The sequence below is a fragment of the Perna viridis genome, chromosome 10 (assembly GCF_037379345.1).
Source record: "Perna viridis isolate PV_CMFRI_1.1 ecotype Kerala chromosome 10, ASM3737934v1, whole genome shotgun sequence".
NCBI classification, from domain to species: Eukaryota; Metazoa; Mollusca; class Bivalvia; order Mytilida; family Mytilidae; genus Perna; species Perna viridis.
Genome location: NC_142454.1, coordinates 32,609,480 through 32,622,901, shown reverse-complemented (window position 1 = coordinate 32,622,901; position 13,422 = coordinate 32,609,480). Strand labels below are relative to the sequence as shown.

At 34.6% G+C, this 13,422-nt stretch overlaps 2 protein-coding genes across 2 annotated transcripts; both read left to right on the top strand.

Annotated features, from left to right (window-relative positions):
- The first annotated feature begins 318 nt into the window (after positions 1-318).
- LOC148605446 (uncharacterized) lies at positions 319-3,833 on the top strand. Its single transcript, XM_088549133.1, has 6 exons — positions 319-473; positions 931-1,024; positions 1,537-1,608; positions 2,034-2,279; positions 2,792-2,879; positions 3,700-3,833. The coding sequence occupies exons 3-5, from the start codon at positions 1,542-1,544 to the stop codon at positions 2,869-2,871; spliced, it is 393 nt and encodes a 130-aa protein (XP_088405259.1). The 5' UTR covers positions 319-473; positions 931-1,024; positions 1,537-1,541; the 3' UTR covers positions 2,872-2,879; positions 3,700-3,833.
- Positions 3,834-4,255: 422 nt separating this feature from the next.
- Positions 4,256-13,164, top strand: LOC148605445 (elastase-1-like). Its single transcript, XM_088549132.1, has 8 exons — positions 4,256-4,354; positions 6,189-6,267; positions 7,070-7,190; positions 7,853-8,024; positions 9,570-9,660; positions 10,865-11,036; positions 12,070-12,221; positions 12,913-13,164. Exons 3-8 carry the CDS (start codon positions 7,079-7,081, stop codon positions 13,135-13,137), a joined length of 924 nt encoding a protein of 307 aa, XP_088405258.1. The 5' UTR covers positions 4,256-4,354; positions 6,189-6,267; positions 7,070-7,078; the 3' UTR covers positions 13,138-13,164.
- The last annotated feature ends 258 nt before the right edge of the window (positions 13,165-13,422 follow it).

The following is a 13,422-nucleotide window of genomic DNA, read 5'->3' as shown; positions in this document are numbered from 1 at the left end:
CTGTTAAACCAAACCTTTAACGTAAAGCAAATACAAGAACTGGAAGAAAACCAAGCAAGCCCGCAAGTACCGTTTGGCATATGTCATTACATTCAAATACGATTTCTTGCTTTGGACCCAGGAGTTTGCTCCCACTATCAAATATACAGCTCCACTGGTATATAACGTTTGTGTTTGACAGTGGGAGCAAGCCCCCGTGCTTTGGACCAAGGATTTCTACTCGCCTCATATGGAACGACCGAGTATTTACGATTTCTCCCGAGTTAAATGCGCCCTATTTTTATGTGCTTTTATGACGTCGTCGTCGCTATTAACAATGTTGGAAGAATTCTGGGAAAATCAGTATGGGTGGCAACATGAAGATGAAGCAACGTTTTGTGGAAGATGACTTTGTAATTTAACATGATGAAAAACGTAGCAATATCATTGGTTCTACTGGCACAAGTAGCAGTGGCCAGTTCGATTGATTTCAGGTATGTTTAACACAGGTAGCATTTAAATATATAAAATCTATAGGATTGCATTTTTAAATGGTTTATCTGACAATACAAGGTACACTAGCAACTAGATTGTTTGCTTGGTGAAAGAAAGTTCTGTTTTTCTTCGTGTCCATTCAGTTCAAATGAAAACGTCAAAAAAGTTTGCTTAAATCTTTCAGTACAGAAATTAACAATGGAATATCCTCAAACCGAAATGGAACTGGATTTTACTTTCAGGTAAGTTTGTATCCAGTTATCTATAACTAATTTATGCGCGAATTATTCAGTTCATATATCAATATGATCTCTGTATGGTTTCTTACAACACTGCAAATATCTTATCTCGCATATATATATGTATTTTATAAAGTTATAACACTATTTTACATAAAAGCGACTTGACACTGTCTCCAATTTATTTTAATTCTGTTTGACTTGTTTTCTTTTTCAGCTAAGTATTCTTGATATCATCTTGGTCTTCCTGTGCTTTGTTATCGCCTACATACACCACCAGAGGCAATCCTTGAACACAATATATCAGAAACGTAAGTTCAATATCAATGACTTCATTTACCAATCAATCCCTTCATCCACCCACCCATCAACTTATTCATCAGTCCATCTATCCATCAACCATTCAATCAATTCATTATCCATCCATTCATTGACCGATCAATTAATCGACCTATCAATGAACCAATTAATCAATCAATCAATCTAAATTTAAATCAACATTATTCATTTATTCAACCAAAATACATGTAAATTACAAGTGATAGATGAATAACTTTCTCCTAAATTCAAGGAAAAATGTCATTACGCATAATGCAATCTCTAAAATGGATTCGTTTCCATTTCCTTCCCCATTAAACAAGTCAGAGAGTGCCTGCACCATTATGCAATAGAAGTCAATAGAAGTCAAATCTTTCTAGATTCATAGATTCATAATTATAAGCATTGTCAGACACAATCATAAGTATACAAGTTCCTCGAAACTTAACTACAAATGTATGACTTGCTCGTGCTATTTGGTCAATCTTCCTTTACACACCACTAGATCTAATGGCAATAAGGCTCAAAAGTGTACGGGAACAAATGGAAATAGGAAAAGTGATCCCATATATGGAAGGTACGTGAGCAGTTAATACTGATAATGAAATAAAAACCTAATAAACACCAATTAAAGCTACGCCTAGAAACACAATAAATATAAGGCTAGTGTCTAAAACTTAAAGATTATGTATCTAGTCTAGAAGAGAAGCGACAGAATTCAAAACGGTATTCGAGTTTAAGAGAGTAAGTCCTTGTGGATGATTTGGGTACCTCCGACAACCAGAATGTCAACATATCAAATTTTAATTATGATTTAATTATTATAGAAGATTCAAAATCCGTTCAAACTGTCATTATGAAATATAAGTCCTTACCACGGGATCCTGTCGTAAAATATCATCGCTTTAAAAAAAAATAGCAATTGTCAAATTTCTATGAAATCGTACATCATGATTAGTGAGTATTGTAAAGAGCGCCCTTCGTACATCGAATAATTTCCAGGCTTCCGAAGCAGCAACGCAAAAGCTGAAATGTCCCTACGGAAAATGAAAACAGGAACTGAGTCCTTGATTAAGGATGTCAAGCTGAAACTAGCCGAGCTGGAACGAATGCAGAATGATTTTGAAAGGCTGAAAATGTCGTTTACCCGTGGGAGTCAGTGTTATCCTTCTTCAGAAACCCTGGTTATGAAACAACTTGAATTAGCCAAAGTTAATGCAGAAATGGCTGAACTAAGAAACTACATTGGTAAGCCATTTCTTTTTTTTTTAATATTTGTATACTATGATTAAGCATGAAATTTTTATCACCATATCAAAAAACTGGGAAGGTGACCATTTTATTACATGTACATACAAGTCGTCTGCATTACAATCAAATCAGTATACAAAATTTCCAGACCGTGAATATTTCCTTGAGTATAAAGTGCTTTAGTGAAGATGCAAGTTATGTCTCGTATTTAATTATTTAATACAACATGATATTGACTTTCGGGTTCCTGGAGATAATTTCTGCGATCTAAAACATACTTTGTCAACTATATGCAAATAATGGTGTTGTTTTTAAAGATACGCAGACAAATATACATACATACAAACAAACAAACAAACAAACAAACAAACAAACAAATGGTGAACATTTTCCGTACTTTATTTAAGGCTTGCAGTTTGTCTAATAGTTTGAGTTTGTCACATCTTGAATATTATTCCGTTCAAAGCTCACGATGTCTCGTTTTAGATTTAAAAAAAATATGTTTTCAGGTGCGGAATTAAGCAGTGTCCGGGGTGAAATAGATAGAGCCAGGGAAATGTATGACAGTACATGCGCATCTATGCCATAGGTTTAAAGGTAAATAGTCAATAAAGGTTACAGACCACCAATTCAACCAATGAGCATTTGGAACGTACGCAAAAATAGTCCTACGCAGAAATTACCCCTGTTCCTCATAGTGCTGTGAAAAAAGTTCTCATCTTATTTAAAAAATTTAAACAGTTTCTGAAAGGAAAAACATTTCTGTACATTTTATAGGTGCATTTTGCTTCTTGTGATGTGAAGCCTAATCTCCATAATGATTTTTAAATATACCCCTATCTTGTGAAAACACTGGGATTTCCCATGCTATTTATAGACCCTTCACTTCCGGTGACCAGTACTGCACTGCAAGTCTGCTAACCCCACATGCCATTCTGAGGATTGTGAGCTGACATATGTAGAATCATGCTGATATATAGTCATCTGCAGGTTAAAGTTAAGGTAAAGTCCAGAGAAGCCATTGAATACTGTGAAATTAGCATAGAAGCCTATGGGAAGTGGAATTAGTGGTTTTTAGCCTAAAACTCTTTGACAATACTTAAGCCGCAATATATTGTGTATAAAAAATCTATGTCGAAGATAGTTTGAGTCACTGTAATTTTCTAAGGGCGAATGCACATATCTTCAAAACAGAGGATGGAGAGTCTAGCTACGATTGACCATCGGTTAATAGTCTTGAGGCCCAGTTATTCACCCTCGAACTACCTGACTGACAGGTCCAAAATCCACCTTTTGCCTCGTATAATGCAAAATAGGTAATGGATATTTTTGAATCAAACTTATGCTTAGTTTTCAATGGTGTATTTTTCTTATATTTGCTATATTCAATATGGACCTACGCTTTCTTGATTTGCAGATTACAAAGGATACAGAAGAATGTGGTGTTACGCTTGCATGGAGAAAGAGGCTAACAAGAATAAACTTGGCAACCGATATCATACCCTATTTTTTCTGTATATTTTTCGTGAATAAATTTATTTTGCATTTAGAGTATTTTTGTTGTTTTTTAGGATTTGTTTGCTTTCTGACGAGGTCTTTCGATCCAAGGATTGGATTAAGGTCAAACTGTTTACAGTGAAACCAGTCTAAACCGAAACATTTTTGAGCTGAATATTTTTTTTCGGTTTTTCAAGGTTAAATAAGGGTATAAACAAAATTACCGAACACTAATCTGATCCATAATGAAGTCAAGTCCAAAATGAATATAGCAAAATACGTACATGTATCACACCACTAGAGCAGCTGGTACTGCAATAGCCCTACCTTGGTACAGGCATTTTAAACGAAATGCATTTACATTGATATGAAAAGGGTTTACAAGGAGTCTGATTTAGCCAGGTTTTCAGTGTATTTTGGGTTCGGTTTAGCCAGGTTTCACTGTATATATACATGCAGGTCGAAATATAGAACAAAACATTTCTGAACAGGAAAATAGAAGGTTGGGTGAACTGGAATATACACAGTCAAAAAAACTGTTTACAGTAAATCGACAATTTATATACGAAGGAAAGGTAAGTTTCGGGTATTGAGAAAGAAGAAAGATCCAGAGAAAAAACACAAAGAAGAATCGCATACGAGAAACCAAATACAGAGCAAACATTACACAAAAACATACTATTTATACTTCTTGGTATATTAATTTTGCAGAGTTCATTTATATGCTGTGCACGTGTTTGAAGGCGTAATCTCTCGCCAGCAGCATAAGATACATACACATAAGAAGATCGATATCCAAAAATAATGCAAATTGTGTACAAGCCACATCTAACATTATGCAAGAAGATCTGCCATGTGCAATACAAGGAATGAAGTCTCTTTTGGAAAGTTTTGAATCTTGTTCAAGTCAGGCAAGTCTTACTACTGGGCTGGTGAATATCCTCGGAGGCGCATGCAACTAAATGAACAAGTTAAATTATAAGCATACAGTGTACCTAATCCAGTGTAAAAATACTGATTAATACGTGACAGAGTTCACAAGTTCAGGGGAAACAAATTATCCCTTCGATGAACAAAGTATATAGTCACTGGTTGTAGCTATCTATAGCATCGATCGACTTAATTTGCAAAATTATACTCATCAATAGACTTAATCGCTCTTCAGGTAAGAAAGTAATGACGAATCAAACGTTGTTAAATACAGGTTCTTGTAAAAATCATGCACAAATCTTAAAATTTCAAACATGCATTTAAAAAATAACTTTGACACAAAATTGTAAAATTTCTCTCACAATTTTACTGTAATTACCTGTACATTTCAGATATTGGAGGCTTTTGATGAAATGTAGTAAAATTGAGCTTTTCAATAGGGTATGATTTTTTTTCTAGGAAATTAAAACATATTTTATTCATGTAAAATTTTTGTTCTTATGATACAAGTACTGACCACTTCCTTTTTGAGTTCCATCAAACCAGTAAGACATAAACCCTGGAATTGTAATTTTTTTTAAAATAAAGTGTATACAGGTGGAATGGTTTTATGAAACATTCAGAAAAAGATGTACCGAAAAAAAGCACTCATGATTAGTGCTGACAAGAAAACTGCTAAAATAAGAAAAAGACTTATAAAAATATATTAAAAAAACAACAACAACTGCTTGTTCGTTAAGTTAGCATAATAATAAAGATAAAACCACAACAACAGCAACAACAACAAAGAATTGGCCCGCAGCATCGCTAAGCCTGTCGTAAATAGCGACTAAATAGTGCTCAGAACCCTGGCCTGGGGCTAGGGCCCTCTGCCCACAGAACAACTGGGTTGTGTGCCCCAGGTGATGGAATGGGGTACCCCTGGCATGCTACATGCTGGGGTCGTCAGACCATTATACATATATTATGCGGAGCGCAAATGTTCCTACTCCTATCGAATACAACAGCGGGGATCTTTAACGTGCGAAGAACGTGGCATCTTCCCTAGACTGGTTCCCGGTCGCAATATTCAGTATGTTGCACATATACAAATAAAGCGGAAAACAAATTTTGGAAAATTTTGACCAGTGTAAAGTTCAAACTCAATACCGCATTTTTTTTTTGTGAAATGCATTTTAGAAATTTTGTTCACATCTTGAACAGAAGGGTGCTCTCGTATACCTAGTAAACCGCGAACCCCTTCTCACCATACATGTACAAGTAAACCGGAGGCAAGGGGCTCTAATACACGATTAAGATTTTAATTAAATCAATCTTGTAAATTAGAAAAAAATTAAGAACATCGGTTTCGTATTTCTAATAACAAATAGAATATTTATAGAACTATACCATTAAAGTCATCAATATATCAGGAATAAATCTGCCCATTAATCGGATCAGAAATATAGATATTATGACGTTTAGAATCTATTTCTGTAGGAATGTCGATATGACGTGTATGCCAGGATGACGTAGGATAGGTCTTGGTTGACCAGTGGCCATAGGAGGACAAAGAAAGGTAGGGAATTTTTATTTTGGTGAGCTTTGGAAATTAATACCATTGGGGGAGGGGGGGCTGGCAGGGGATTGGCACCCCCTTTTTATTAGAAAATTTGTCATTTTCATGTGTAAAATTGACAAAAATGGGCAAATAATGTTTAGCACGCCCCTTCCTGATAATCATCGGCTGGCCCCCCTTTCAAAGCGTTTGGATCCGGCCCTGCATTTTGATAATTTTAATTTGTATTTTCTTCTACATATTATATTGTTGATAGAAAATTGCCGGACCCGGGGATTTCGTGCAATTTCGGAACCAATAATAAATGCCTAGACCCCTTTTTGTGGAATTTGCCATTTCCAAAATGACCAGAACCGCGCCTATTGAACTTCATCCGTGTTTTAGGAATGTACAGTGTCAACAAATTAACTAAGTTAAGGGAGCAACCATTGGATTGTGTTTGTGGGGGGTGGGGGTGGTGGTCGGTACAAATGTAATATGAGAAAATTTTCTATCATGCCTTTCAATTTTGAGAATATTTAGGTCCTGCCTTTTTATTTCTACAGCGCTATGAGCCGACTTTTTTTTGTATAGTACAAACAAAAGATATAAGGAAAACAACAGATTCTGTCTTATATTTCTTTTGTTATGTCCTGTCCTGGCTTTTTATTTTTAGAAAATTTAAATACAGCATTTTTATTTCAAATTTAATCCTAGCTCCCATAAAAATCAAACAGTAGTTCCCCAATCATTAATAAAGTTTCCGGCGTACTACTATAGACTTAATGTTTTTTGATAAAGTGATGACTCACCTTTATTTCAGCGAGCATTGATGTCTTGTTCTTGTACAGTTCAGTCAAACACCATAAGAGATTGTTCCCAGAGTATGAAAATATTTGCTATTCTTTTCATAGTTTCTGTGTCAAAGTCTCCGTTTTCAAGAGGTAAGCATACAACTACTTCTTCTGTTTGTTTGTTATTTTGTTTAGTTTATTTAGTGTTTTTGGCTTAAACTTTAAAAGACTACAAACCACAGTAGTTTATGATAGCATTTGAATACATATTTATGGATATGGATATACTGTAATCCAGTGGTTGTCATTGTTTTTATGTTCTATGTTTTTCGTTTTGCATTTTTCTATATAGATTAGGTTGAGTTTTGTCTTCTATGAATAGATGATTTATTTTTGGGCTTTTCACAGCTTGCTTTATGGTATTGGTGTTGCCCATCATTGAGGACTGTAGGGTGGCATGTAGCAGGCTAATTGTTTGTTGTTTGGTATTTTGTGGATGACTGTCTCATTGGCAATTATACTACATCTCCAATTTTTATATCATATAAATGTATAAAATACATGTATCAATAAAAAATTCAATATCAGCCAATGCATTCTGCACATACCAAATTGGTTTGTAGCCATACAGGGTTTCAGGGGTTACGTCAATTCTTGTCTTAAAAACTGTTATAAGTGTGCTTAGAATTGATTAAGTATTGATATAAGCGTCTATTTTTTTATGAAAACGCCGCCACCTGATCAGCCTAAAATGATTCTTGCTACAGGCCCACCAAATGTCTAGAAACTGCAGCATTCTCATTTTCTTGTAGCATCCAGAACAGACAGTGGACCAGAGAGCCTTATAATAGGCGGACGAGACGCTCCTTTTAAATCTTGGCCCTGGCAAGTTGGATTAATATCTTCATATGGAATTTTCTGTGGCGGGACACTGATAGACTACGATGTTGTTATCACTGCTGCTCATTGTTTGGACGGTTCGAGGTGAGACAATTTCAATGTACACAATCGTAGGATAGTACCATTACATTAACATCCTTAAGTCTTTTCGATCATCCATGACAATGCATATTAATAACTAACATATTGTTGATGGTTGTGATTGAACAGCGGTTTGCTTTCTTTATATATTTACTCCGACCAAAATGCTATACTTTACTGCCTTCTTTATCATGATAAGAGTTTTCAGTTTTCATAAGCGTTTCCTCGATCACAATGATAATTTTTTTGTGAGGGAGTAATCAAGAGAACGAAGGTTATAGCGGTAATAAAAAGAACGTAATCCATGGACAAAGACCAGACATGGAAAACAGACACACACAACAAAGAACATAAAGTAACTAAAATCATACATACAAAGTAACAAAAGTAAATGAGCAACTCGGACTCCACTAAAAACTGGGAGCATGGACCAGGTGCACCGGTAGGGTAAGCGTCCTCTACTTTTCTAGAAACACCCGCCGAGTTGCTCATAAAAAGTCAAGTCCGGGGTAGACAAACGAGGAAAGGTAAACTATGACCCGTTGAATAAATCAGTTTTCATGGTGCTGATGGATACATCATAACGATCCACGAGTTCATGATGACGACCATAAAACTTCTGTAGTGATGACTTCAATCTTGTAACAACATAACCCTGTTCCAGAAGCCTATTTGTTAGACTTCTAGCGCAATACAAAAAGTCTGCGTAGTTTCGGCAAGCTCTGGCATAACGTATGAGTTATGCACACTCCATACGCAGGAGCCGAAGGGATGTTGCCACAGACGAAAGGAAAGTTGACAATTCTGAATGAAAAGTCATCACGTTTGCCGTAAAATTTGGTCAGTAGTTTTCCATCGATTTCTAAGTGAAGGTCTAGATATGAGGCTGACTTCACAGTGTCTGTAGTAAGGTTAAGGTTGAGGATAAGGTTTTCTTTTTCTTAGAAATAGTTTTCCTTTTCATAATCAGAATTTTCTTTCTCATTATGAGATTTTTGTTTATAGTTTTTTTTTTTTCATAAAGAGAATTTCCTTATGATGACAAGTTTTCTCTTTATCATATTTAGAGTTTTCGTTTTCATAATGAGAATATTGACTTTATCATGATGAGAGTTTTTTTTTATGATGATGATATTCGTCTTTATCACATGAAGAGTTTTCTTTATCAAAATGAGTTTTTTTTCCAAATGAGAATTTTCTTTATGATGATGAGGTTTCTCTTTATCCTATTGAGATGTTTCTTTATCGCAATGAGAGGTTTCTTTATCGCAATGAGAGTTTTCTTTTTCATAATGTGAGGTTTCTTTATTCTGATAAGGTTTCTCTTTATCATGGTGAAGTTTTCTTGATCATGACGAGGTTTTAATTTCTTTATGATGATGAGGGCTTTCTTTAAAGTGATGAGGTTTTTTCTTTATTATGATAAGACTTATTTTTTTTTTATGTTGAGGGTTTTATTGATTACAGGAGTTTTCTTTGTTATCATGAGGATTCATTTTATGATGATGACTGTTTTCATTATGACACATTTTTTAAATTATTTTTTAGAAACTTTAACCTGAAAGTGGTTGCTGGGGAATATAACAGATATTTCTATGAAGGTTATGAACAGTACATGCCTGTCAAAAGCTACTTTATTGTAAGTTTAGATTAGGTACTTATACTCTTTGCTAAGCCTTGATTTATACCTAATAACCGACTTTTATTGCCTAAAGCCTAGTTGAAGACCAGCATTTAAGTACTTTTCTGTTTAAGAATCAGGCAAAATGTGTACTACAAGGTACGGCAAGTGAAGAAAAAGACGCAAGTACTTTTTTTGCACTATCCAAGTATTTATACCCCATAATCTACAGAAATATCAATCAAAATATTTGTAAAGTTTGGGTTAGGTCAAATTTAGTTGAAATACACCAAGAAAAAATAGCGTGAAAATTTTCACACACTTTCCCCCTATATACTATAATATAGTATTAAAGCAATCAAAAATATCTATGCCACAGAAGATGCTTTAGGATAAATTTAAATAGCTTTTCAGTTGTTTTCTAGATGTATTGAATATATTTGAGGCGAATAGGATTAAATTAAGACAAAGATTATGTGCCACCCATTGCCTGATTCTTACTCAGAATAGTACTTAAAAACATAATGCGTGTTGTAGTGTAGTGTGATCTCGAACTGTAGACGGAATATAAATCATAGTTAATGTATAACTGTAAAGGGCATAGAAAATAATTACCAATATATTCAACTCCGTCCTCTTACAGGCTATATGTACATATATGCACTTTAGATAATAAACGAACCAACCTTAATAAATAAGTGTAAGTATTTGTAAAAATCAAGCAAAATGGGAAAAATCAGAAACATACATGTCAAAACCCCCACTGATCTGACAATGTAATACCAGTCAGTAATATTTTTCTATTTTAAAAAGACCATTATTTAGTCTCTGCATCACTGGCTTTGCTCAGAAATTTTTCAATAAAATGTTAGAAAAATTAGGTTTTTGACAGTGTTATCTGTCCTCGAAATGTCCATTTCCGTGCATTTCAATAAAATTATAACTCAAAGCTCCAACATGAAATGGAAAATATTATCTTTTTTCCAGATTTTGGTGGTGCAAATAGTCAAATTACAATATCAAAATGGTTTTTTTCATACCATGTTTCACCCACTGCTTGATATTTACAGAGATTGATACTTAATGTTCAATGATTTCGCTCACTGCTTTCTTTTTTCTATGTTTCATTTGTTCCCCTGTTTCCTCTGTGACTCCTTGGTTATTCAACTGGAAGAGCATTTCTCTTGAACAAAACCTTGAGGTCTCTTTCTTTGTATTTCAGCATCCAAACTACCAACACAGTTTTCTCCATGGATATGACATAGCCATTCTGTTCTTGGAGAGGAATGCCACTTCTTCCTTCCGTGTTCGCCCAATAAATGCAGTTGCCAATAAAAGATTCCACTATACGAAATGCGATTGTCATATTACTGGATGGGGAATACAGTCTATAGGTAAAGTCCGCATTTTTCTAAAGTAAGACCAGATATATACAGAAAAGTATAAAAAGAGTTTTAGGATATCGTATGATAATTTTTGCCAAAATTTTGCACAAAATTAACACAATTTTCCAACAAAAGAGGGGTTCAAATCTCTTGCACCCTTTTGTACTCCTGCTGCGGAGGCTTGGCGTTTCTCTATTTGTAGTGGGTCTTTATAGTCGGAATAGCGCCCCTGTGTAACTGAAAATAGTTGTTTTTTATACACATGTATAAATGCATGCGGTGAAGGTTTTCTAGTGCCACATTTTTTCAAAGTGATTTATGGATTTTTCGATGAAAGTTATGTAATATATTGAGTTCACCAAATTTCCTTGAAGTATGGTGGGTTGCAAATGTCAAGGACATGATAATACTCGATCAATGGACAACACACAATAGTTGAAAGCGAAAACAAAAATCCAAAAATATCAAGAGAAATATTAAGGAATGAAATGCTGATAAAAACCACAAACAATATATACAGGAACAGAAAGGAAACACAAGGAACCGAAAGAAGAAAAGCATCCAGGGCGGACTCCATTGAAAAAAGTACTTAATTCAAACATGTACGCAACATTATGGTAAGGGTCGTCTGCTTTTCTAAATAAAAAGCTCATGAAGTTTCGGATTACGTACCAAAAGAACTGATGAGGAACAGTCGAGAGAATACATTTCCCCACTTTGAGGATTTTAACACCATATCGCGTGACAAGCTCTCAGTGGCGGTTGTGCAATTTTTTAAGTTAAAAGATATTACAAAAAAAAAGTAAATCCTTCGTTTTGTACCTAATTCGAAAAACTCAGAAAATCCAGGGCTTTTGAAAATTCTACATGATGTAGCCTTGATTGATTGTTTTTCTTCAGATTAAATTGCGTTTTAATGCTTTCGGATTGTTTGTATCTATTTTCTTTGTATTGTCTCTGTCACTTGTCTTTGGCGTATTCTATCAGAGCTGATACTTCTCATGATTTTTTCTCTAATGTATGTTCACATGTTTTTTTCTAGCTGACACTGGATCCGGGTACCTTGCCGTTACCTTACAGCAAGCTCGAATAGACATCATTAGCAATTCAAAATGCAACTCACGGCGATACTGGGACGGTCTCATCAAACCAACTAATATCTGCGCCTTCTTTGATAAAACAGCTGCTTGTGAGGTATATGTAATTCATCTACACAATAAGTTCTTTTAACTTTTAAATGCTTTTACAAGTTCACAAATCAGGTGCTAATTAAAAGTTTTGAGAACATTTCTAATGGCACCATACATGTTTGAGGCCCTGTATGCTACAAGAAGAAACAACTTTATTCCAGTCATGGGGACCATCCAGAGGCATATAAATAGCGAACAATGATTACTATATATATGCAATTTCTTTCTCTTAAAAATCCACTGTTTTCTTCCATTTATCCTTCACTGCTAGAGTAACATCAATACATATGGAGGGTGAACAAACATGGACACTGTTTGCTACAACGATCTCCTGTAAGATGCTAAAGTGCTGATTCTAATGCTAAGAAAAAGTAGCACGATGGTACCAGTGCATATACTAGTACTTGTATGACATGTTTAATTGTAACCTGCTGTGATCATCTGAAAAGAAAAAAAAGGTGCGCTTTACTTGTATTCAGTGTTATCAAAAACCCATCCAGAGTATGTCGCTCTCGTCTGCTTGCTACGCCAAAAGCATTGCCTGGTATATTTGGACATTTAGTTTACTTCATATTTCAACAATACATGCAATACTAGTATTTTCAACTATATTTTTAATTAGTATTGTATTGTAAATTTCGCATGCTTTATTAGATGACCGAGCTCTTAATACTATTGTTTGCTTTCATTTTCAGGGAGACAGCGGGGGACCTCTTGTTTGTAAAATCAACAACCAATATATTCTTGTTGGTGTGACTTCTTGGGGATCAGCTTCCTGTATGAGTTATCCGACGGTTTTTGTTGACATTTCTAAATTTAGGACATGGATATTTGGAAAGATTGAGCAATACAGATTGATTATGCATGAAATAAAATTCAATAACACAAAAATTTCCGTAGAAATGAATATTTTTTCCTGATTTCTGTTATGTTAGATGTATCATTAATCGAACGAATGCCTATCAACGGCATGATCGAGATAATAAATCTATTTGGGAAATCTAGTATATTTCTTTTTATTTCTTATAGTAATTTATTACTATGTATTAAAACAACGTGAGACGATAGGGACATTATATTAACCTAGATGTGCATAGATTATCCAGTTATGATCCGCTGGCTGTGTATTTTCACACAATAAAACGGTCCTTTTTTAGGGTTACATGTATTTAGATATTTCAAACATATTCTTATATTGATGTCTA